Below are 25,388 nucleotides of genomic sequence, written 5' to 3' on the forward strand. Positions count from 1 at the left end.
TCGTATGAGGAAAGACTGAGGCACTTGGGGCTGTTCTCATTGGAGAAAAGAAGGTTTAGGGGAGATTTGATAGAGGTGTACAAGATGATTAGGGGTTTAGATAGGGTAGACACTGAGAACCTTTTTCCGCTAATGGAGTCAGCTGTTACAAGGGGACACAGCTTTAAATTAAGGGGTGGAAGGTATAGGACAGATGTTAGGGGTAGATTCTTTACACAGCGGGTTGTGAGTTCATGGAATGCCCTGCCAGTAGCAGTGGTGAACTCTCCCTCTTTATGGTCATTTAAGCAGGCATTGGATAGGCATTTGGAAGTTATTGGGCTAGTGTAGGTTAGGTAGGCTTCGGTCGGCGCAACATCGAGTGCCGAAGGGCCTGTACTGTGCTGTATTTTTCTATGTTCTATGTTCTATAATCCATCTGGCCTGTTCAACCACTCAATATGATGATGGCACGATGGCTCAACTCCACCTTCCTGCCCACTCCCCCGAAGAACCAACATTCTCTCCTGCTCAGCTTTCAGTATTAGACAAAAATAAAAATACACAAAAAGAACTGTAGATGCTGTAAATCTGAATTAAAAACAGAAATCTCAGCAGGCCTCATCACCTGTGGAGGGAAATCAGAGTTAATGTGTCAGGTCAAGTGACAGTTCTGAGGAAAGGTCACTGGGGCCCGAAATATTAACTCTAATTTCCCTCCCCAGATGCTGCCAGACTTGCTGTGTGTCCAGCAATTTCTGGTTTTGTTTCAGCCTTCAGTATATGATGATGGCTGATTCTCGATCTCGACACCAGATTCCCATTCTCTCCCAATATCCCCTCAAGATTCTTTGCTTCTTAAAAAAAAACAGCTTCTTTCTTCAATGTGTTCAGGGACCTGGCCCCGACAGCTTCCTGTGGTAGCAATTCCAAGTGTTCACTCATCTCCATTAACACTTTTCTCCTCAGCTCATTACAAAGTGGTTTCCCGTTTATCCTGAGAACGTAATTCCTTGTTCTTGATCCTTACACCATTCCCCACCTCCCTGGTCAAGGGGAGACATCTTACTTGCATCCAGCCTATCGACTCAATCTCTCCTCGTACAACAAGTCGCTGCCCCAGGAATCCATCTGGGGAACCTTTGCTGCACTCCCTCTATGTTCGTCTTTTCACAGGTAGGGAGAACAAACTGCCCCCAAGTGTTGTCTCACCAAGGCCCTGTACATCTACAGTAACACTTCCCTGATCCTGGACTCAAAATACCGAGCAATGAAGACCAACAGACCATATGCCTTCCTGCTTTTCAAAAACACCCTGGTGAAATTCATAAACTATCTTTCCCTGTTCCAGCTACCTCTGGCAGATTAACCAGACAAAGACCAAATGAATGAATCGGGAGTTGTAATCAATGGGCCGAGAAGTGGCAGATGGAGTTTACTTTAGATAAATGCGAGGTGCTGCATTTGGAAAGGCAAATCACAGCAGGACTTATACACTTAATCCATGAACACCAACTAGCCACGAAACGACACGACCAGCTATCCTTAGTAGCCACACACTTAGATGACAAACAACATGAGTTCAACTGGGACAACACTACTATTATAGGACAAGTCAAACAGAGAACAGCCAGGGAATTCCTAGAGGCATGGCACTCATCCACAGATTCAATCAATAAGCACATCGACCTGGACCCAATATACCGGTCACTGCAGCGGACAGCTGGAACTGATAACCGAAAGCGGCAGATACAAACCACTATAAATGCCGGAGGAAACATCACAGAAGCGCTTCACAGGAGGCTCCCAAGCACTGAGGATGTCACCTAGACAGGGGACGAAACATCTGCAACACAAATTCCCAGCTCGGCGAACAGAACCACAACAACGAGCACCCGAGCTACAAATTTCCTTTATTGGTCAGAGCACTGAGTACAGGAGTTGGGAGGTAACGTTGCGGCTATACAGGATGTTGGTTAGGCCACTGTTGGAATATTGCGTGTAATTCTGTCTCCCTCCTATTGGAAAGATATTGTGAAACTTGAAAGGGTTTAGAAAAAAATTACAAGGATGTTGCCAGGGTTGGAGGATCTGAGCTACAGGGAGAGGCTGAACAGGCTGGGGCCGTTTTCCCTGGAGCGTCAGAGGCTGAGGGGTGACCTTATCGAGATTTATAAAATCATGAGGGGCATGGGTAAGGTAAATAGACAAGATATTTTCCCTGAGGAGGGGGAGCCCAAAACTAGAGGGGCATAGGTTTAAGGGGAAGAGAAAGATTCAAAAGGGATCTGAGGGGCAACCTTTTCACACAGAGGGTGGTACGTGTATGGAATGAGCTGCCAGAGGAAGTGGTGGGAGTTGGTACAATTACAACATTTAAGAGGCATCTGGATGGGTATATGAATAGGAAGGGTTTGGAGGGATGTGGGCCGGGTGCTGGCAGGTGGGACTCTAATTTCGGATATCTGGATGAGTTGGACTGGAGGGTCTGTTTCATGGTGTCTAACTCAATGTCTCTGTGAAAGGAAAGGTGAGGATGTTGTGAAATGGGTTTGTTGGAATCTCACCTGTTTATTGCAGACCAGATTTTCAGGGCATCATCCCTGTAGTAATATCTGGGCAGATGCTCCACATTGCGAGAGGCCAGGTCTTCTGGGAGGCACAAGGAGGAGTAGGTCGTTTGCTCCAAAGCTCGCTGCAGTATTTGTAGTTTTGCACTCCCTCCTGTAGAGAAAGCCTATACAGACATAATACCCCATCACAACATGCATTGCAACTGGAACGGAATCTGACCAATTCTCAACCCACAATCACAACTTCAAACTAGAACAACAGCATGGCTTTTAACTGGGAGAATCGATTCGGGAATCCGATTAGATGAGAGTTTTTCTGCGGCAGGTGATGACTGACGTTCCAATCTAAAACAAGATAAACATCTTCTGGCCAATTCTCCAGTCTCACTCCACTTGGTATCCCACCATTCCCCCCTCTGTCCCCTCTCTATATCCCACCATTCCGCAGTCTATCCCCTCTCTATATCCCACCATTCCGCAGTCTGTCCCCTCTCTATATCCCACCATTCCCCAGTCTGTCCCTTCTCTATATCCCACCATCCCCAGTCTATCCCCTCTCTATATCCCACCGTTCCCCAGTCTATCCCCTCTCTATATCCCACCTTCCCCAGTCTGTTCCCTCTCTATATCCCACCGTCCCCAGTCTATCCCCTCTCTATATCCCACCATTCCGCAGTCTGTCCCCTCTCTATATCCCACCATTCCGCAGTCTGGCCCCTCTCTATATCCCACCATTCCGCAGTCTGTCCCCTCTCTATATCCCACCATTCCGCAGTCTGGCCCCTCTCTATATCCCACCATTCCGCAGTCTGGCCCCTCTCTATATCCCACCATTCTGCAGTCTGTCCCCTCTCTATATCTCACCTTCCCCTGTCTGTCCCCTCTCTATATCCCACCATCCCCAGTCTATCCCCTCTCTATATTCCACCTTCCCCAGTCTCATTCCACTTGATATCCCACCATTCCGCAGTCTGTCCCCTCTCTATATCCCACCATTCCGCAGTCTGTCCCCTCTCTATATCCAACCTTCCCCAGTCTGTCCCCTTTCAATATCCCACCTTCCCCAGTCTACCCCCTCTCTATATCCCACTGTCCCCAGTCTATCCCCTCTCTATATCCCACCGTTCCGCAGTCTGTCCCCTCTCTATATCCCACCTTCCCCAGTCTGTCCCCTCTCTATACCCCACCATCCCCAGTCTGTCCCCTCTCTATACCCCACCGTCCCCAGTCTGTCCCCTCTCTATATCTCACCTTCCCCAGTCTGTCCCCTCTCTATATCCCACCGTTCCGCAGTCTGTCCCCTCTCTATATCTCACCTTCCCCAGTCTGTCCCCTCTCTATATCCCACCTTCTCCAGTCTGTCCTCTCTCTATATCCCACCTTCCCCAGTCTACCACCTCTCTATATCCCACCCACCCCATTCTATCCCCTCTCTATATCCCACCTTCTCCAGTCTATCCCCTCTCTATATCTTAACCTTCCCCAATCTAACCCCTCTCTATATCCCACCTTCCCCAGTCTGTCCCCTCTCTATATCCCACCTTCCCCAGTCTGTCCCTCTCTATATCCCACCTTCCCCAGTTTATCCCCTCTCTATATCCCACCATCCCCAGTCTATCCCCTCTCTATATCCCACCTTCCCCAGTTTATCCCCTCTCTATATTCCACCTTCCCCAGTCTCATTCCACTTGATATCCCACCATTCCGCAGTCTGTCCCCTCTCTATATCCCACCTTCCCCAGTCTGTCCCCTCTCTATACCCCACCGTCCCCAGTCTGTCCCCTCTCTATACCCCACCGTCCCCAGTCTATCCCCTCTCTATATCCCACCATCCCCAGTCTATCCCCTCTCTATATTCCACCTTCCCCAGTCTCATTCCACTTGATATCCCACCATTCCGCAGTCTGTCCCCTCTCTATATCCCACCATTCCGCAGTCTGTCCCCTCTCTATATCCAACCTTCCCCAGTCTGTCCCCTTTCAATATCCCACCTTCCCCAGTCTACCCCCTCTCTATATCCCACCGTCCCCAGTCTATCCCCTCTCTATACCCCACCGTCCCCAGTCTGTCCCCTCTCTATATCTCACCTTCCCCAGTCTGTCCCCTCTCTATACCCCACCTTCCCCAGTCTGTCCCCTCTCTATATCCCACCGTTCCGCAGTCTGTCCCCTCTCTATATCTCACCTTCCCCAGTCTGTCCCCTCTCTATATCCCACCTTCCCCAGTCTGTCCCCTCTCTATATCCCACCTTCCCCAGTTTATCCCCTCTCTATATCCCACCATCCCCAGTCTATCCCCTCTCTATATCCCACCTTCCCCAGTTTATCCCCTCTCTATATCCCACCATCCCCAGTCTATCCCCTCTCTATATCCCACCTTCCCCAGTTTATCCCCTCTCTATATCCCACCATCCCCAGTCTATCCCCTCTCTATACCTCACCTTCCCCAGTCGGTCCCCTGTCTATATCCCACCTTCCCCAGTCTGTCCCCTCTCTATATCCCACCTTCCCCAGTTTATCCCCTCTCTATATCCCACCATCCCCAGTCTATCCCCTCTCTATATCCCACCTTCCCCAGTTTATCCCCTCTCTATATCCCACCATCCCCAGTCTATCCCCTCTCTATACCTCACCTTCCCCAGTCGGTCCCCTGTCTATATCCCACCTTCCCCAGTCTGTCCCCTCTCTATACCACCTTGCCTGTGATTCTCTAATTCCAGTCAAGATTCATTACAAACTTTGAAGTTTCCAAAGGCATTCCTCGCTAAATATTGTGCATTATATCTTCCTCCTTACTGTCAGATCATTATTGCTCCCAATAGAAATGTGAAGGATTGCACTGACCTGGTCAAAAACCCCTCCATCTGATATCAGGAGTTTTCTTGCTGCTGTGTTAATGTCTAAAGTATATTTCAGGTGGGGCATGAGCAGCTGGAAGAAGAAGAATGTAGATTTTTAGTTTGCTATTGGATAGCGACACACAACGATAAGGAGCTGGGAGGTCTACACTGAATTCTTGGAATGCAGTTACGCTACATTTTACAAACCTATGGATTGGAGAGAAAGAGATGGCCCATCTCACTGTCTCTCCTAATGCTACTGGAGAAAGACAGAAAACCCAACAGAGATTTTGGTCGTGCATTGCTGTGGGGTTAGTTAGTCTCAGTTGTTGGGAAGGTGCAGAAATGAAAGTTTGCACGGACAAAACCACAGAGGAAAATCAACAAGACAGAGCTTGACTCAAACAGGGTGCGGATCCTCTCAGGGAAACGTGTTTCAGATGGATTACATAAATGTCATCAGGGGAATGGACATAATTAACTGAAGATGAGGGACAAGCTTCGAAGGACTCCAGCTCATGAAGAGGCCATTTGACCCATTAAACCGCTGCCAGGCCACCCACTCCAAAACAGGGTCATTTCCATAAAACACTGCACACATTTAATTTTCAAATCATGATCCAGCACCGCTCACCCCTCCCTCACACTCACAGACAGTACACCCCAGACCCTGACCCCTCCCTCACACTCACAGACAGTACACCCCAGACCCTGACCCCTCCCTCACACTCACAGACAGTACACCCCAGACCCTGACCCCCTCCCTCACACTCACAGACAGTACACCCCAGACCCTGACCCCCTCCCTCACACTCACAGACAGTACACCCCAGACCCTGACCCCCTCCCTCACACTCACAGACAGTACACCCCAGACCCTGACCCCCTCCCTCACACTCACAGACAGTACACCCCAGACCCTGACCCCTCCCTCACACTCACAGACAGTACACCCCAGACCCTGACCCCTCCCTCACACTCACAGACAGTACACCCCAGACCCTGACCCCTCCCTCACACTCAGACAGTACACCCCAGACCCTGACCCCTCCCTCACACTCACAGACAGTACACCCCAGACCCTGACCCCTCCCTCACACTCACAGACAGTACACCCCAGACCCTGACCCCTCCCTCACACTCACAGACAGTACACCCCTGACCCTGACCCCCTCCCTCACACTCACGGACAGTACACCCCAGACCCTGACCCCTCCCTCACACTCACAGACAGTACACCCCAGACCCTGACCCCTCCCTCACACTCACAGACAGTACACCCCAGACCCTGACCCCTCCCTCACACTCACGGACAGTACACCCCAGACCCTGACCCCCTCCCTCACACTCACGGACAGTACACCCCAGACCCTGACCCCTCCCTCACACTCACGGACAGTACACCCCAGACCCTGACCCCTCCCTCACACTCACAGACAGTACACCCCAGACCCTGACCCCTCCCTCACACTCACAGACAGTACACCCCACACCCTGACCCCTCCCTCACACTCACAGACAGTACACCCCAGACCCTGACCCCTCCCTCACACTCACAGTCAGTACATGCCAGACCCTGACCCCTCCCTCACACTCACAGACAGTACACCCCAGACCCTAACCCCTCCCTCACACTCACAGACGGTACATTCCAGACCCTGACTCCTTGAGTGAACCTGCCACCCCCCACACTCTCAGATGGTACACTCTGTTCCCTAACACTTCTCTAGATGAGTAACTGCTGTTACATTTACCAAATACCTTAAATCAGTGTCCACCTGATTTTCAATCCTTCCCCTTCCAGGATAATGTCTCCGTTTGAACTCTGTCCAAATCCCACATCATTTACTCTGCACTCTCTGTAGTGCACTCACAACCTTCCCAAAGCGGTATTCAGAACAGTGTATGATCCCCTCAAGGCCCAAACAGGGTGTTATTAAGATTCATTCTAACTTCTCTATATTTCTAAACTGTGCTTTGATGTATAAAGCCCAGGATGTCATGTCTCTTATTGCATAGTATCGCAATCTGGCTGCAAATGTGTTGCTGGTCAAAGCACAGCAGGTTAGGCAGCATATCTGTCCTACGAAGATTTGTACATAGATATAGCAGGAGCAAATCCCTGCAGAAGCTGGAATCTGGTGGTTACAGCAGCTCAGACCGTATCCATGGAGAGAGAGCTCACTCTGGGAGAGGAAATGTAGGTTGGAGATGTTTGTGTGCTCCCTCTCCATGGATGCTGTCTGAACTGCAGTGATCTCCAGCATTTGTTGCTTTCAGTTCGTTCCAAGGTTCCACCAGCGTGTCTCTGCTGTTTTGAAGATTATGTAGTTGCACCCTGTTCACCTCAGTTTGTGTCGGCTAATCCTGAGCACTGGAGCCTCCAGCCGTAACCTTTTCCACGCTCAACCACTGCACTCCTCTGTTTCCTGTCAATTCACCAACTCTCCACCGATTCTGCGATGGTACCTTCCCTCACAGAACCTGTGTACACTGCATCAATCCCACTCTGGAATCTGGCTTGCGAGCTTTTCCAAGTGTTTATCCCACCATAACAAAGATCAGTTGACAGGGTTGTTTGAATTAGGATGGGAGGTGGCTGGGAAATGGCCAGATTCGGTGTTTGGCTGCAGTGAACATCTCTATTTCCTGACCCTCTCTGATTCTTCCACTTTTCCACATCACCGGAACTTTGTCCCACCAACAACCCCATCCCCAAACCTACACTTCCCAACAGAATTCCCAGGATTGGCCGGAGATATGCGGAAGTTTGCTCCCACGTGTCTAAAGTTGCTAAAGAGAATTAAGATCATAAGATGTCGGAGCAGGAGAAGGCCATTTAACCCATCAAGTCTACTCCTAACTCTTGGCTCCACTTCCCTGCTGTGGTAGTACCTCAACACAGAGCAGGGCTGGAATGTGCAGGATGGCCATGAGAACGATGGTAACTCCAGCCTCTAAACTGGGGGTGAGGCACCCTCTAGGGATTTCAGCTCAAAGTACCTTAAAAATGGGATGTGCGTTCGGCAGCATCCGCAATGTCGCGACACAGAAGATCTCTGCAAAGAGGTGAGTCTTCAACAAGTGAGAAACCAGCTGGTGAATCTGGGTGTCAGCGTGTCGAGCCCAGATCTTGGCAAGTCGCCAATCATACTTGCTGTCACTTGGCAGGAAGATGGGGTTTTGTGGTCCTGGCTTCTGTTTGATCTGTCGATTATACAAAATGCACGATTACATCGCTGGCTGTTACATTAGGCAAGAGTATTTGTATAGAGCAGTTTGAAAAAAGCCAAGAATCCGAGTTTAGTAGGTTGGCAGAACAAAAACACAACAGCTTCTGAGCGTCAATATTTCTCCCAAACAATGTCCTAAAACTCAAAGTGTTAACTATCAAATCAAGGTCACTTTTGAACAAATATAGGAGCAGGCCCCTCAGCCCATCGATCCTGCCCCCTCCCCCGCCCCCAGCTGGTCTGCTCACCCCCCACACTCACCCTGACCCCTTGGGAACCCCTCACCCTCTCTCCCCACTGCGTCTAAAATATCCAAGGATCCTGCTCCCACCATCTCTCAGAGAGAAAGTTCCAAACAGTCCCGGCCCCCTGGGGAGGGTAAAGAGTTTCCCCATCTCTGTCTGAACTGGGGGGGCCCTTCTTTTTAATCATTGACCCCTCGTTCTCGATTCTCCCACAGAGTGGGATCTTCCCCTACATACCTGCCCGGTCAGGACCCCCTCCAGGTCTGGTATGGTCCCATCAAGTCACCTCAAATTCTTCTAACCTCCAGCAGAGCCCAGCCCAGGAGTTCCTACCTCTCCTCATGAGGCAATCTGTCCCGAGTGTTAACCTGAAAAACCGCCACTGAATTGTTTCCAATGCACTTACGCCCTTCAATCCATAAGGAGACCAAGACTGTACATAGTGCTATAGACGTGATCTCACTGCTGCTCTGTATAACTGAAACATAACCCCCTTTACCTGATAATATCCTACCAGCCTCCCTAATAACCGTGTACCAACCGCGTGTGCTTCATGCATGAGGTCACCCCGATCCCAGAGCGCTGTAACCTCCCACTGTTCAGATCATCGGTTTCTGTTGCTTTTTCATCCCACCAATGTTGATCATTTCACATTTTCTCATGTTGCACTCCACTTGGGAGATCTTTACTCACTTATTGAACTTAATAATGTTCCTTTGCAGCTGGTAATGATTGAGTCACAATTCAGGTTTGTACTCACTTGGTGTTATTAGCAAATTTAGCCACCCGTACCTCTGGCCCCTTCAGCCTGAGTGTTCAAACCCGGGATCCCAGAACATCAGCTTAACAATCCAGCGATAATATCACTAGGCCATCACCTTCCACAGCAAAACCACAGAGAGAGAGAGAAACGAGAGGTAACTGTACCTGGATTGCAATGGGAATTAATTCATCCTGTGGATTCACGTACAAAAGACACATTGGTGCTTCAAGATATTGCTGATCTCCACTGATTGAATGGGCAGGGATTCCATCCAGCAGCTCATAATCAACAAGGAAAATCTTTCCTTTCTGAAACGGGAATGTGACCAGTGAAAGTTTTGTAAAATGCAGCAGGAATGTTTAGAGGGGAAGCATACAGAATCTCCCGAGACAAGTCAGCAAACCGACCCCCCTCTCCCCAAAACTCCCATTGAACAAATGGCACAACTCGAGCACTGACAATGTGTGTAGAGTTCATAAAAACTATGTCACACAGGTCGGAAATTACAAACCCATGAAACTAAAAGGTCAAAGCTCTCTCTTAAAGAAACAAGTGGAATCCCCAGTGTCAATATTACGGAGATGCAGTGGCATGGATGTGATGTAAAACCTCGATCTAACCCTGGGTGGGTCAGAACGAGAGGATTTAATCCAACTCTTGTACTCCACATGGTCACAAGATGTCAAAGCCTGGGAGAGATGGTCACGGAGAGCAGGGGGGAGGGCTTTCAGTGAACATGGAGAGACTGAAAAATGCATTCTTATCATCAGAGGGGAAAAGGTGAAAACAAGGGGCAAGAGAACCAGACGAGATGAGGGTGCTGAGAATGTTTGAAGGGATGGGCAGTGGAAGCAGTTTCTGTTGGAACTTTCGAAACGGGGAGTGGAGAAACATGTGAAGGCAGAATGCTCAGTAAGGACACACACTCAGAGCGGGAGGGAGGTGGGAGGGTGTGTTTTCAAACAATACTGTGAGGTTAATACGCCCTGAGCATTTTCCTACACATTACTGCACTTCGGTTACTAACATCCCAATAAACACAGTCTGAGCATTATCCCCAAAAGATCTTACAGTTCTATTAATACTCATTAATATTATGACCCACCAAAACCTGCACATCTCTGGACATTATGGGACAATTTCCCATGGCCAATCCACCCTAACCTGCACATCCCTGGGCACTATGGGACAATTTCCCATGGCCAACCCACCCTAACCTGCACATAGAGGGCGGCACGGTGGCACAGTGGTTAGCACTGCTGCCTCACAGCGCCAGGGACCTGGGTTCAATTCCCGCCTCAGGCGACTGACTGTGTGGAGTTTGCACATTCTCCCCGTGTCTGCGTGGGTTTCCTCCGGGTGCTCCGGTTTCCTCCCACAGTCCAAAGATGTGCGGGTCAGGTGAATTGGCCATGCTAAATTGCCCGTAGTGTAAGGTAAGGGGTATGTGTAGGGGTATGGGTGGGTTGCGCTTCGGCGGGTCGGTGTGGACTTGTTGGGCCGAAGGGCCTGTTTCCACACTGTAAGTAATCTAATCTAATCTAATCCCTGGGCACTATGGGACAATTTCCCATGGCCAACCCACCCTAACCTGCACATCCCTGGACCCTATGGGACAATTTCCCCATGGCCAATCCACCCTAACCTGCACATCCCTGGGCACTATGGGACAATTTCCCATGGCCAACCCACCCTAACCTGCACATCCCTGGGCACTATGGGACAATTTCCCATGGCAAATCCACCCTAACCTGCACATGCCTGGACACTATGGGACAATTTCCCATGGTCAATCCACCCTAACCTGCACATTCCTGGAACTATGGGACAATTTCCCATGACCAACCCACCATAACCTGCATATCTCTGGACACTATGGGACAATTTCCCATGGCCAATTCACCCTAGCTTGCACATCCCTGGACACTATGGGACAATTTCCCATGGCCAACCCACCCTAACCTGCACATCCCTGGGCACTATGGGACAATTTCCCATGGCCAATCCACCCTAACCTGCACATCCCTGGACACTATGGGACAATTTCCCATGGCCAATCCACCCTAACCTGCACATCCCTGGACACTATGGGACAATTTCCCACAGCCAATCCACCCTAACCTGCACATCCCTGGACACTATGGGACAATTTCCCATGGCCAATCCACCCTAACCTGCACATCCCTGGACACTATGGGACAATTTCCATGGCCAATCCACCCTAACCTGCACATTCCTGAACACTATGGGACAATTTCCCATGACCAACCCACCCTAACCTGCACATCCCTGGGCACATTGGGACAATTTCCCATGGCCAACCCACCCTAACCTGCACATCCCTGGACACGATGGGACAATTTTCCATGGCCAATTCACCCTAACCTGCACATTCCTGGACACTATGGGACAATTTCCCATGGCCAACCCACCCTAACCTGCACGTCCCTGGACTGTGGGAGGAAACCAGAGCACCCGGAGGAGATCCACGCAGACACGGGGAGAATGTTGCATGGAATTTGCACAGTCACTCAAGGCTGGAATCAAACCTTGTGCTGTGATGTAGCAGTGGTAACGACGGACCACTGTGATATCCTTGGGTTTTAGATTAAAGGGGTTATGTAATAGGTCATAAACCATTACAGCACAGTACAGGCCCTTCGGCCCTCGATGTTGAGCCGACCTATGGAACCAATCTGAAGCCCATTAATCCTACAGTATTCCATTCTCCTCCATATGTTTATTCAGTGGCCATTTAAATGCCCTTAAAGTTGGAGAGTCTACTCCTGTTGCAGGCAGTGTGTTCCACACCCCACTACTCTCTGAGGAAAGAAACTATCTCTGAAATCTGTCCAATATCAATCACCCCTTAATTTAAAGCTATGTCCCCTCGTGTTAGCCATCACCATCCCAGGAAAAAGGCTCTCACTGCCCTCTGATTTGTCTCAATTACATCACCTCTCAACCTTCTTCTCTGTAACGAAAACAGCATCAAGTCCCTCAGCCTTTCTTCGTAAGACCTTCCCTCTATACCAGACAACACCTAGTAATTCTTCTTTGAGTCCCTTCCACACCCTCCCTATAATGCGGTGACCAGAGCTGTACACAATGCTCCAAGTGTGGCCGCACCAGAGTTTTGTAAAGCTGCAACGTGACCTCATGGCTCCGAAATTCAATCCCTCTACCAATAAAATCTAACACACCGTATGCCTTCTTAACAACTCCCTCAACCTGGGTGGCAACTTTCAAGGATCAATGTACCTGGACACCAAGATCTCTCTGCTCATCCACACTACCAACAATCTTACCATTAGCCCAGTACTCTGTATTCCTGTTCCTCCTTCCAAAGTGAATCACCTCACACTTTTCTGCATTAAACTCCATTTGCCACCTCTCAGCCCAGGTCCGGAGTTTATCCATGTCCCTCTGTAACCCACAACATCCTTAGGCACTGTCCACAACTCCACCAACTTTAGAGTCGTCCACAAATTTACTAACCCATCCTCCTGCGCCCTCATCCAGGTCATTTATAAAAATGACAAACAGCAGTGGCCCCAGAAACAGTTATTAATTATCCTGGAGCTTGTTTAAACGGGAATAAATTATCCAGATTGTGCTGAATTCAAGATGATGCTGTGCTTCTGAGTGCATTCAATTATTTGACATGACATCAGCCCTGCCCTACATCCCCAAACTCTTTAGTGGAGAAATGTGCGACAGTGTGTAAAGGTGCCAGCATTAACTGTGAACCCACCTGAAGTTCCTGTTGCAGGGTGGTGTTTGGTCCAAGCAAGGTGGAGACCATCTCATCAGTAACGGGGAACTTGGCGGGGATGGTTCGGCACCGTCTGATCAGTTGAGGGTTTGATCCATTTAAGTATTGGTAACCAAAGAATGTGTCTTCTTTCCAATGTTTCATAACATGTGCTGCATGGGGTCACAGAGAGAGAGCATGGGGTCACAGAGAGAGAGGGCATGGGGTCACAGAGAGAGAGGCATGGGGTCACAGAGAGAGAGAGAGAGCATGGGGTCACAGAGAGAGAGCATGGGGTCACAGAGAGAGAGAGCATGGGGTCAAAGATACAGAGCATGGGGTCACAGAGAGAGAGCATGGGGTCACAGAGAGAGAGAGAGCATGGAGTCACAGACAGAGAGAGCATGGGGTCACAGACAGAGAGAGCATGGATCACAGAGAGAGAGCATGGAGTCACAGAGAGAGAGAGCATGGGGTCACAGAGAGAGAGCATGGGGTCACAGAGAGAGAGCATGGAGTCACAGAGAGAGAGCATGGGGTCACAGAGAGAGAGAGAGCATGGGGTCACAGACAGAGAGAGCATGGAGTCACAGAGAGAGAGCATGGAGTCACAGAGAGAGAGCATGGGGTCACAGAGAGAGAGAGCATGGGGTCACAGAGAGAGAGAGCATGGGGTCACAGAGAGAGAGCATGGGGTCACAGAGAGAGAGCATGGGGTCACAGAGAGAGAGAGAGAGAGCATGGGGTCACAGAGAGAGAGAGCATGGGGTCACAGAGAGAGAGAGAGCGTGGAGTCACAGAGAGAGAGCATGGGGTCACAGAGAGAGAGAGCATGGGGTCACAGAGAGAGAGAGCATGGGGTCACAGAGAGAGAGCATGGGGTCACAGAGAGACAGCATTGAGTCATAGAGAGAGAGAGAGCATGGGGTCACAGAGAGAGAGAGCATGGGGTCACAGAGAGAGAGAGCATGGGGTCACAGAGAGAGAGCATGGAGTCACACAGAGAGAGAGAATGGAGTCACACAGAGAGAGAGAGAGGGGTCACAGAGAGAGAGAGCATGGGGTCACAGAGAGAGAGCATGGGGTCACAGAAAGAGAGAGCATGGGGTCACAGAAAGAGAGAGCATGGGGTCACAGAAAGAGAGAGAGCATGGGGTCACACAGAGAGAGAGCATGGGGTCACAGAGAGAGAGAGCATGGGGTCACAGAGAGAGAGCATGGAGTCACAGAGAGAGAGAGAGAGGGGTCACAGAGAGAGAGAGCATGGGGTCACAGACAGAGAGAGCATGGGGTCACAGAGAGAGAGAGCATGGGGTCACAGAGAGAGAGAGCATGGGGTCACAGAGAGAGAGAGCATGGGGTCACAGAGAGAGAGAGCATGGGGTCACAGAGAGAGAGAGCATGGGGTCAGAGAGAGAGCATGGGGTCACAGAGAGAGAGCATGGGGTCACAGAGAGAGAGCATGAGGTCACAGAGAGAGAGAGAGCATGGAGTCACAGAGAGAGAGCATGGGGTCACAGAGAGAGAGCATGGGGTCACAGAGAGAGAGAGCATGGGGTCATAGAGAGAGCATGGGGTCACAGAGAGAGAGAGAGAGAGCATGGGGTCACAGAGAGAGAGAGCATGGGGTCACAGTGAGAGAGAGCATGGGGTCAGAGAGAGAGAGCATGGGGTCACAGAGAGAGCATGGGGTCACAGAGAGAGAGAGCATGGGGTCAGAGAGAGAGAGAGCATGGGGTCAGAGAGAGGGAGAGCATTGAGTCATAGAGAGGGAGAGCATTGAGTCATAGAGAGAGAGAGAGAGCATGGGGTCACAGAGAGAGAAAGCATGGGGTCACAGAGAGAGAGAGCATGGGGTCACAGAGAGAGAGCATGGAGTCACACAGAGAGAGAGAATGGAGTCACACAGAGAGAGAGAGAGGGGTCACAGAGAGAGAGAGCATGGTGTCACAGAGAGAGAGAGCATGGGGTCACAGAAAGAGAGAGCATGGGGTCACAGAAAGAGAGAGCATGGGGTCACACAGAGAGAGAGCATGGGGTCACACAGAGAGAGAGCATGGGGTCACACAGAGAGAGAGCATGGGGTCACACAGAGAGAGAGCATGGGGTCACACAGAGAGAGAGCATGGGGTCACACAGAGAGAGAGCATGGGGTCACAGAGAGAGAGCATGGAGTCACAGAGAGAGAGAGAGAGGGGTCACAGAGAGAGAGAGCATGGGGTCACAGAGAGAGAGAGCATGGGGTCACAGAAAGAGAGAGCATGGGGTCACAGACAGAGAGAGCATGGGGTCACAGACAGAGAGAGCATGGGGTCACAGACAGAGAGAGCATGGGGTCACAGACAGAGAGAGCATGGGGTCACAGAGAGAGAGCATGGGGTCACAGAGAGAGAGCATGGGGTCACAGAGAGAGAGAGAGCATGGAGTCACAGAGAGAGAGAGAGCATGGGGTCACAGAGAGAGAGCATGGGGTCACAGAGAGAGAGAGCATGGGGTCACAGAGAGAGCATGGGGTCACAGAGAGAGAGAGAGAGAGCATGGGGTCACAGAGAGAGAGAGCATGGGGTCACAGTGAGAGAGAGCATGGGGTCAGAGAGAGAGAGCATGGGGTCACAGAGAGAGCATGGGGTCACAGAGAGAGAGAGCATGGGGTCAGAGAGAGAGAGAGCATGGGGTCAGAGAGAGAGAGAGAGCATGGGGTCAGAGAGAGGGAGAGCATGGGGTCACAGAGAGAGAGAGAGCATGGGGTCACAGAGAGAGAGAGAGCGTGGAGTCACAGAGAGAGAGCATGGGGTCACAGACAGAGAGAGCATGGGGTCACAGAGAGAGAGAGCATGGGGTCACAGGGAGAGAGAGCATGGGGTCACAGAGAGAGAGAGCATGGGGTCACAGAGAGAGAGAGCATGGGGTCACAGAGAGAGAGCATTGAGTCATAGAGAGAGAGAGAGCATGGGGTCACAGAGAGAGAGAGCATGGGGTCACAGAGAGAGAGAGAGCATGGGGTCACAGAGAGAGAGAGCATGGGGTCACAGAGAGAGAGAGAGCATGGAGTCACAGAGAGAGAGAGCATGGAGTCACAGAGAGAGAGAGCATGGGGTCACAGAGAGAGAGCATGGGGTCACAGAGAGAGAGCATGGGGTCACACAGAGAGAGAGCATGGGGTCACACAGAGAGAGAGCATGGGGTCACAGAGAGAGAGAGAGAGAGCATGGGGTCACAGAGAGAGAGAGAGAGGGGTCACAGAGAGAGAGAGCATGGGGTCACAGAGAGAGAGAGAGAGCATGGGGTCACAGAGAGAGAGCATGGGGTCACAGAGAGAGAGAGCATGGGGTCACAGAGAGAGAGAGCATGGAGTCACAGAGAGAGAGAGAGCATGGAGTCACAGAGAGAGAGAGAGCATGGGGTCACAGAGAGAGAGCATGGGGTCACAGAGAGAGAGAGCATGGGGTCATAGAGAGAGCATGGGGTCACAGAGAGAGAGAGAGAGAGCATGGGGTCACAGAGAGAGAGAGCATGGGGTCACAGTGAGAGAGAGCATGGGGTCAGAGAGAGAGAGCATGGGGTCACAGAGAGAGCATGGGGTCACAGAGAGAGAGAGCATGGGGTCAGAGAGAGAGAGAGCATGGGGTCAGAGAGAGAGAGAGAGCATGGGGTCAGAGAGAGGGAGAGCATGGGGTCACAGAGAGAGAGAGAGCGTGGAGTCACAGAGAGAGAGCATGGGGTCACAGAGAGAGAGAGCATGGGGTCACAGAGAGAGAGAGCATGGGGTCACAGAGAGAGAGAGCATGGGGTCACAGAGAGAGAGAGCATGGGGTCACAGAGAGAGAGCATTGAGTCATAGAGAGAGAGAGAGCATGGGGTCACAGAGAGAGAGAGCATGGGGTCACAGAGAGAGAGAGAGCATGGGGTCACAGAGAGAGAGAGAGCATGGGGTCACAGAGAGAGAGAGCATGGGGTCACAGAGAGAGAGAGAGCATGGAGTCACAGAGAGAGAGAGCATGGAGTCACAGAGAGAGAGAGCATGGAGTCACAGAGAGAGAGCATGGGGTCACAGAGAGAGAGCATGGGGTCACACAGAGAGAGAGCATGGGGTCACAGAGAGAGAGAGAGAGCATGGGGTCACAGAGAGAGAGAGAGAGGGGTCACAGAGAGAGAGAGCATGGGGTCACAGAGAGAGAGAGAGAGCATGGGGTCACAGAGAGAGAGCATGGGGTCACAGAGAGAGAGAGCATGGGGTCACAGAGAGAGAGAGCATGGAGTCACAGAGAGAGACAGAGCATGGAGTCACAGAGAGAGAGAGAGCATGGAGTCACAGACAGAGAGAGCATGGGGTCACAGACAGAGAGAGCATGGGGTCACAGACAGAGAGAGCATGGGGTCACAGAGAGAGAGAGAGCATGGAGTCACAGAGAGAGAGAGAGCATGGAGTCACAGAGAGAGAGAGAGCATGGAGTCACAGAGAGAGAGAGCATGGGGTCACAGAGAGAGAGAGCATGGGGTCACAGAGAGAGAGCATGGGGTCACAGAGAGAGAGAGAGCATGGAGTCACAGAGAGAGAGCATGGGGTCACAGAGAGAGAGCATGGGGTCACAGAGAGAGAGCATGGGGTCACAGAGAGAGAGAGAGAGAGAGCATGGGGTCACAGAGAGAGAGAGAGAGCATGGGGTCACAGAGAGAGAGAGCATGGGGTCACAGAGAGAGAGAGCATGGGGTCACAGAGAGAGCATGGGGTCACAGAGAGAGAGAGCATGGGGTCACAGAGAGAGCATGGGGTCACAGAGAGAGAGCATGGGGTCACAGAGAGAGAGCATGGGGTCACAGCGAGAGAGAGAGCATGGGGTCACAGAGAGAGAGCATGGGGTCACAGAGAGAGAGAGCATGGGGTCACAGAGAGAGAGAGCATGGGGTCACAGAGAGAGAGAGAGAGAGCATGGGGTCACAGAGAGAGAGAGCATGGGGTCACAGTGAGAGAGAGCATGGGGTCAGAGAGAGAGAGCATGGGGTCACAGAGAGAGCATGGGGTCACAGAGAGAGAGAGCATGGGGTCAGAGAGAGAGAGAGCATGGGGTCAGAGAGAGAGAGAGCATGGGGTCAGAGAGAGAGAGAGCATGGGGTCAGAGAGAGAGAGAGCATGGGGTCAGAGAGAGGGAGAGCATGGGGTCAGAGAGAGGGAGAGCATGGGGTCAGAGAGAGAGAGCATGAGGTCACAGAGAGAGAGAGCATGGGGTCACAGACAGAGAGAGCATGGGGTCACAGAGAGAGAGCATTGAGTCATAGAGAGAGAGAGAGCATGGGGTCACAGAGAGAGAGAGCATGGGGTCACAGAGAGAGAGAGCATGGGGTCACAGAGAGAGAGCATGGAGTCACACAGAGAGAGAGAATGGAGTCACAGAGAGAGAGAGAGAGGAGTCACAGAGAGAGAGAGAGAGGGGTCACAGAGAGAGAGCATGGGGTCACAAAAAGAGAGAGCATGGGGTCACAAAAAGAGAGAGCATGGGGTCACACAGAGAGAGAGCATGGGGTCACACAGAGAGAGAGCATGGGGTCACACAGAGAGAGAGCATGGGGTCACACAGAGAGAGAGCATGGGGTCACACAGAGAGAGAGAGAGCATGGGGTCACTGAGAGAGAGAGAGAGAGGGGTCACAGAGAGAGAGAGAGCATGGGGTCAGAGAGAGGGAGAGCATGGGGTCACAGAGAGAGAGAGAGCATGGGGTCACAGAGAGAGAGAGAGCGTGGAGTCACAGAGAGAGAGCATAGGGTCACTGAGAGAGAGAGCATGGAGTCACAGAGAGAGAGCATGGGGTCACAGAGAGAGAGAGAGCATGGAGTCACAGAGAGAGAGCATGGGGTCACAGACAGAGAGAGCATGGAGTCACAGAGAGAGAGCATGGGGTCACAGAGAGAGAGAGCATGGGGTCACAGAGAGAGAGAGCATGGGGTCACAGAGAGAGAGAGCGCATGGAGTCACAGAGAGAGAGCATGGGGTCACAGAGAGAGAGAGCATGGGGTCACAGAGAGAGAGCATGGGGTCACAGAGAGAGAGAGAGCATGGAGTCACAGAGAGAGAGAGCATGGGGTCACAGAGAGAGAGCATGGGGTCACAGAGAGAGAGAGAGCATGGAGTCACAGAGAGAGAGAGAGAGCATGGGGTCACAGAGAGAGAGCATGGGGTCACAGAGAGAGAGCATGGGGTCACAGAGAGAGAGAGCATGGGGTCACAGAGAGAGCATGGGGTCACAGAGAGAGAGAGAGAGAGAGCATGGGGTCACAGAGAGAGAGAGCATGGGGTCACAGTGAGAGAGAGCATGGGGTCACAGTGAGAGAGAGCATGGGGTCACAGTGAGAGAGAGCATGGGGTCAGAGAGAGAGAGCATGGGGTCACAGAAAGAGAGAGCATGGGGTCACACAGAGAGAGAGCATGGGGTCACACAGAGAGAGAGCATGGGGTCACACAGAGAGAGAGCATGGGGTCACACAGAGAAAGAGCATGGGGTCACACAGAGAAAGAGCATGGGGTCACACAGAGAAAGAGAGTGGGGTCACACAGAGAGAGAGAGTGGGGTCACACAGAGAGAGAGAGTGGGGTCACACAGAGAGAGAGAGAGAGTGGGGTCACAGAGAGAGAGAGAGCATGGGGCCACAGACAGAGAGAGCATGGGGTCACAGAGAGAGAGAGAGAGCATGGGGTCACAGAGAGAGAGAGCATGGGGTCACACAGAGAAAGAGCATGGGGTCACAGAGAGAAAGAGCATGGGGTCACAGAGAGAAAGAGCATGGGGTCACAGAGAGAGAGAGAGAGTGGGGTCACAGAGAGAGAGAGAGCATGGGGCCACAGACAGAGAGAGCATGGGGTCACACAGAGAGAGAGCATGGGGTCACACAGAGAGAGAGCATGGGGTCACACAGAGAGAGAGCATGGGGTCAGAGAGAGAGAGAGCATGGGGTCACAGAGAGAGAGAGAGCATGGGGTCACACACAGAGAGAGCATGGGGTCACACACAGAGAGAGCATGGGGTCACACACAGAGAGAGCATGGGGTCACACACAGAGAGAGCATGGGGTCACAGAGAGAGAGAGAGAGCATGGGGTCACAGAGAGAGAGCATGGGGTCACAGAGAGAGAGAGCATGGGGTCACAGAGAGAGAGAGAGCATGGGGTCACAGAGAGAGAGAGAGAGGGGTCACAGAGAGAGAGCATGGGGTCACAGAGAGAGAGAGCATGGGGTCACAGAGAGAGAGCATGGAGTCACAGAGAGAGAGCATGGAGTCACAGAGAGAGAGCATGGGGTCACAGAGAGAGAGAGAGCATGGAGTCACAGACAGAGAGAGCATGGAGTCACAGAGAGAGAGCATGGGGTCACAGAGAGAGAGCATGGAGTCACAGAGAGAGAGAGCATGGGGTCACAGAGAGAGAGCATGGGGTCACAGAGAGAGAGCATGGGGTCACAGAGAGAGAGAGCGCATGGAGTCACAGAGAGAGAGCATGGGGTCACAGAGAGAGAGAGCATGGGGTCACTGAGAGAGAGCATGGGGTCACAGAGAGAGAGAGAGCATGGGGTCACAGAGAGAGAGCATGGGGTCACAGAGAGAGAGCATGGGGTCACAGAGAGAGAGAGAGAGAGAGCATGGGGTCACAGAGAGAGAGAGAGAGCATGGGGTCACAGAGAGAGAGAGCATGGGGTCACAGAGAGAGCATGGGGTCACAGAGAGAGAGAGCATGGGGTCAGAGAGAGAGAGTGCATGGGGTCACAGAGAGAGAGCATGGGGTCACAGCGAGAGAGAGAGCATGGGGTCACAGAGAGAGAGAGAGCATGGAGTCACAGAGAGAGAGCATGGGGTCACAGAGAGAGAGCATGGGGTCACAGAGAGAGAGAGCATGGGGTCATAGAGAGAGCATGGGGTCACAGAGAGAGAGCGAGAGAGCATGGGGTCACAGAGAGAGAGCATGGGGTCACAGTGAGAGAGAGCATGGGGTCACAGTGAGAGAGCATGGGGTCACAGAGAGAGCATGGGGTCACAGAGAGAGAGCATGGGGTCACAGAGAGAGAGAGAGCATGGGGTCACAGAGAGAGAGCATGGGGTCACAGAGAGAGAGCATGGGGTCACAGAGAGAGAGAGAGAGAGAGCATGGGGTCACAGAGAGAGAGAGAGAGCATGGGGTCACAGAGAGAGAGAGCATGGGGTCACAGAGAGAGCATGGGGTCACAGAGAGAGAGAGCATGGGGTCAGAGAGAGAGAGTGCATGGGGTCACAGAGAGAGAGCATGGGGTCACAGCGAGAGAGAGAGCATGGGGTCACAGAGAGAGAGAGAGCATGGAGTCACAGAGAGAGAGCATGGGGTCACAGAGAGAGAGCATGGGGTCACAGAGAGAGAGCATGGGGTCACAGAGAGAGAGAGCATGGGGTCATAGAGAGAGCATGGGGTCACAGAGAGAGAGCGAGAGAGCATGGGGTCACAGAGAGAGAGCATGGGGTCACAGTGAGAGAGAGCATGGGGTCACAGTGAGAGAGCATGGGGTCACAGAGAGAGCATGGGGTCACAGAGAGAGAGAGCATGGGGTCAGAGAGAGAGAGAGCATGGGGTCAGAGAGAGAGAGAGAGCATGGGGTCAGAGAGAGGGAGAGCATGGGGTCAGAGAGAGAGAGAGAGCATGGGGTCACAGAGAGAGAGAGAGCATGGGGTCACAGAGAGAGAGAGCATGGGGTCACAGAGAGAGAGAGCATGGGGTCACAGAAAGAGAGAGCATGGGGTCAGAGAGAGGGAGAGCATGGGGTCACAGAGAGAGAGAGAGGGAGGACTGGTTCATCACAGGATGGCTTGGCCTGGTGAACCACGATGGGATGGTTTGCAATGACAGATTCTCCCAGGAACATCAGCAAATGTTCAGCATTTCTCAGTGAGGACAGTTCCAACAAGGCTAGCAGGAAATCAGGAATGGCCGGCCCTGCACCCACACACACTGCGGGGAACCATGTCTGTCTCATTTCACTGACCAACAGGGTCACCAACCAGAGCCCAGCTGGCCTGACCCTCACCCCAACACCCACCCCCCCAGACCCTCACCCCAACACCCCCCCCCCAACCGTCACCCCAACACCCATCCCCCCAAACCCTCACCCCAACACCCACCGACCCTCACCCCAACACCCACCCCCCCGACCGTCACCCCAACACCCACCCCCCAGACCCTCACCCCAACACCCACCCCCCACCGACCCTCACCCCAACACCCACCGACCCTCACCCCGACACCCCCCGACCCTCACCCCGACACCCCCCGACCGTCACCCCGACACCCCCCGACCCTCACCCCGACACCCACCCCCCCGACCGTCACCCCGACACCCCCCGACCCTCACCCCGACACCCACCCCCCCGACCGTCACCCCGACACCCCCCGACCCTCACCCCGACACCCACCGACCCTCACCCCGACACCCACCGACCCTCACCCCGACACCCACCGACCCTCACCCTGACACCCACCCACCGACCCTCACCCCGACACCCACCGACCCTCACCCCAACACCCCACTGACCGTCACCCCAACACCCTCCTGACCCTCACCCCAACACCCTCCTGACCCTCACCCCAACACCCCACTGACCATCACCCCAACACCCTCCTGACCATCACCCCAACACACCCCATGACCATTAGCCCAGCAATTTGTCAACACCCACAACCATCTCCCCAAATCACCACCAATGAACTGCTCAACAGCCCCCTAACTGCCCAACATTCTGCCCTCACTAACTGCCCAACATTCTGCCCCCATTAACTGCCCAACATTCTGCCCTCACCAACTGCCCAACATTCTGCCCTCACCAACTGTCCAGCATCCCTCTCCCCCTCAATACTTCTCCCACATCCCCCCACAGTCCCCCCCAAACCTGTCAATTATACGTGAGCTGCTTTCTGGGTTCCTGCTGCTTGCCCGGAGCCTCCCAGACTCTGGGCTGTTCAATTCCATACATTGGAAACTTGGTGAGAACAAGGAACCTTTTTCCATTTCCTCCTGAACTGGAGCTTGGCACCTGCTGCCTTTGAACCACAGGTGATGTGTACAGTTTGCTTTTGGAGCTGTTCAGCGTTAAGAAGACTCAGCCATCAGTACACCAGGCAGATTGCACTCACCTGTAACAATCCAAGTCTTTCCTACATTGCAAGAGACTCATGTGAAGGGTAAGGCACAAAACAAAACCCAGGGTTCTGAAGCTCAAACCAAGCAGTGGTTGGTTGACAGAGTTAAGGAAAGGTGTTTACTTTGTAATGGATTAAATACATAGCCAACTGCTGAACTTCTGAAAAGCAGTCCAGGATTGGGATAAATAATTGCACGCATCCATGAATCTTGGCCTCCAGCTGTCTCTGTGATTGACAGGTCAGGGAAGGGAAAAACTGTGTTCTCAGCAAATGTAACTGGTATCTCACAAAGCCTGACATGCTGATACCTGTCCAGCAGCTCGCTCTGCGCTGTGACAACCATCTCTATTTAATATCCACTGCGAGTTACAAACACCTCCCAATGTAAACGGAAAGCGTTTTCAGGTAAAACTTGGAGTTTGATACAGGCACCTCTTCAGAAAGTCGAGAGTCACAGTTCCTACCTGTACATTTCTGTTCAGACTGAGGTGAGTGGTATTGACCAGGATACCTGTTCAGAGGCTCTGATTTAGACCACAGGAGGGGTAGGAAACACTTAAAGGTGGAACTCCAGCGATAATCAAATGGGAAGATTAAAACCAGGAAAATCATTGGAAACATACACAGAGTGTAAAATACATCAGCGATCTGACCTGCAGATAAGTACAGAGGAAATCGACAAAAGATGTACATAGGTGAAATGAGTAGACAAAACTTAGCAGATGCAGTATAATGATGGAAAATGTGAGGTTCTGCACGTTGCCAGGAAGAACAGAAGAGATGCATATTACTTAAAAGGAGAAAGGCAGCAGAAAGCTATGGATCGGAGCGATTTGGGAGATTTTCTGTCCATGAATCACAAGGCGCCAACATTCGATGTCAGCAGGTAATGGGGAAGGCAAATGGAATGTTAGCCTTTCGTTCAAAGGGAACAGAACATAGAAATAGTGAGGCTTTCCTAAAACTATATAAGACACTTATTAGGCCACACCTAGAATACTGTGAACAGTTCTGGGTCCCTTACTGAAATAAAGACACACAGACATTGGAGGCTGCTTCCCTCAGCTGATCCTGATGATGGAGGAGAAGGTAGAGTCATAGAGTCACAGAGATGTACAACACAGAAACACACCCTTCTGTCCAACTCACCCATGCCAACCAGATATCCCAACCCAAGCTAGTCCTATTTATCAGCACTTGGCCCATATCCCTCCAAACTTTTCCTATTCATATACCCATCCAGATGCCTTTTAAATGCTGCAATTGTACCAGCCTCCACCACTTCCTCTGGCAGCTCATTCCACACACGTACACCCACTGCATGACAAAGCTGCCCCTTAGGTCTCTTTTATATCTTTCCCCTCTCACCCTAAACCAATGCCCTCTACTTCTGGACTCCCCGACACCAGGGAAAAGACTTTGTCTATTTACCCTATCCATGCCCCTCATAATTTTATAAACCTCTATAAAGTCACCCCTCAGCCTCCGACGCTCCAGGGAAAACAGCCCCAGCCTGTTCAGCCTCTCCCTGTAGCTCAGATCCTCCAACCCTGGCAACATCCTTGTAAATCTTTTCTGAACCCTTTCAAGTTTCACAACATCTTTCCGATAGGAAGGAGACCAGAACTCCACGCAATATTCCAACAGTGGCCTAACCAATGTCCTGTACAGCCGCAACATGACCTCCCAACTCCTGTACTCAATACTCTGATCAATAAAGGAAAGTATACCAAACGCCTTCTTCACAATCCTATCTACCTGCGACTCCACTTTCAAGGAGCTATGAACCTGCACTCCAAGGTCTCTTTGTTCAGCAACACTCCCCAGGACCTCACCATTAAGTATATAAGTCC

The 25,388-nt window shown here is 51.9% G+C and overlaps 1 protein-coding gene across 1 annotated transcript in view; it reads right to left on the reverse strand.

The window, feature by feature from the left end:
• Positions 1–25,388, reverse strand: part of LOC132835331 (polyunsaturated fatty acid lipoxygenase ALOX15B-like) — a 56,167-nt gene that overhangs the window by 10,852 nt on the left and 19,927 nt on the right. Inside the window, exons 6-10 of the mRNA XM_060854775.1 lie at positions 13,387–13,559; positions 9,797–9,940; positions 8,395–8,598; positions 5,396–5,482; positions 2,547–2,716 (exon numbers count right to left, since the gene is read on the reverse strand). Of these exons, the coding sequence (XP_060710758.1) occupies positions 2,547–2,716; positions 5,396–5,482; positions 8,395–8,598; positions 9,797–9,940; positions 13,387–13,559 (778 nt within the window). The remainder of the gene's footprint in view (positions 1–2,546; positions 2,717–5,395; positions 5,483–8,394; positions 8,599–9,796; positions 9,941–13,386; positions 13,560–25,388) is intronic.

This window comes from Hemiscyllium ocellatum, chromosome 44 (genome assembly GCF_020745735.1).
Source record: "Hemiscyllium ocellatum isolate sHemOce1 chromosome 44, sHemOce1.pat.X.cur, whole genome shotgun sequence".
NCBI lineage: Eukaryota > Metazoa > Chordata > Chondrichthyes > Orectolobiformes > Hemiscylliidae > Hemiscyllium > Hemiscyllium ocellatum.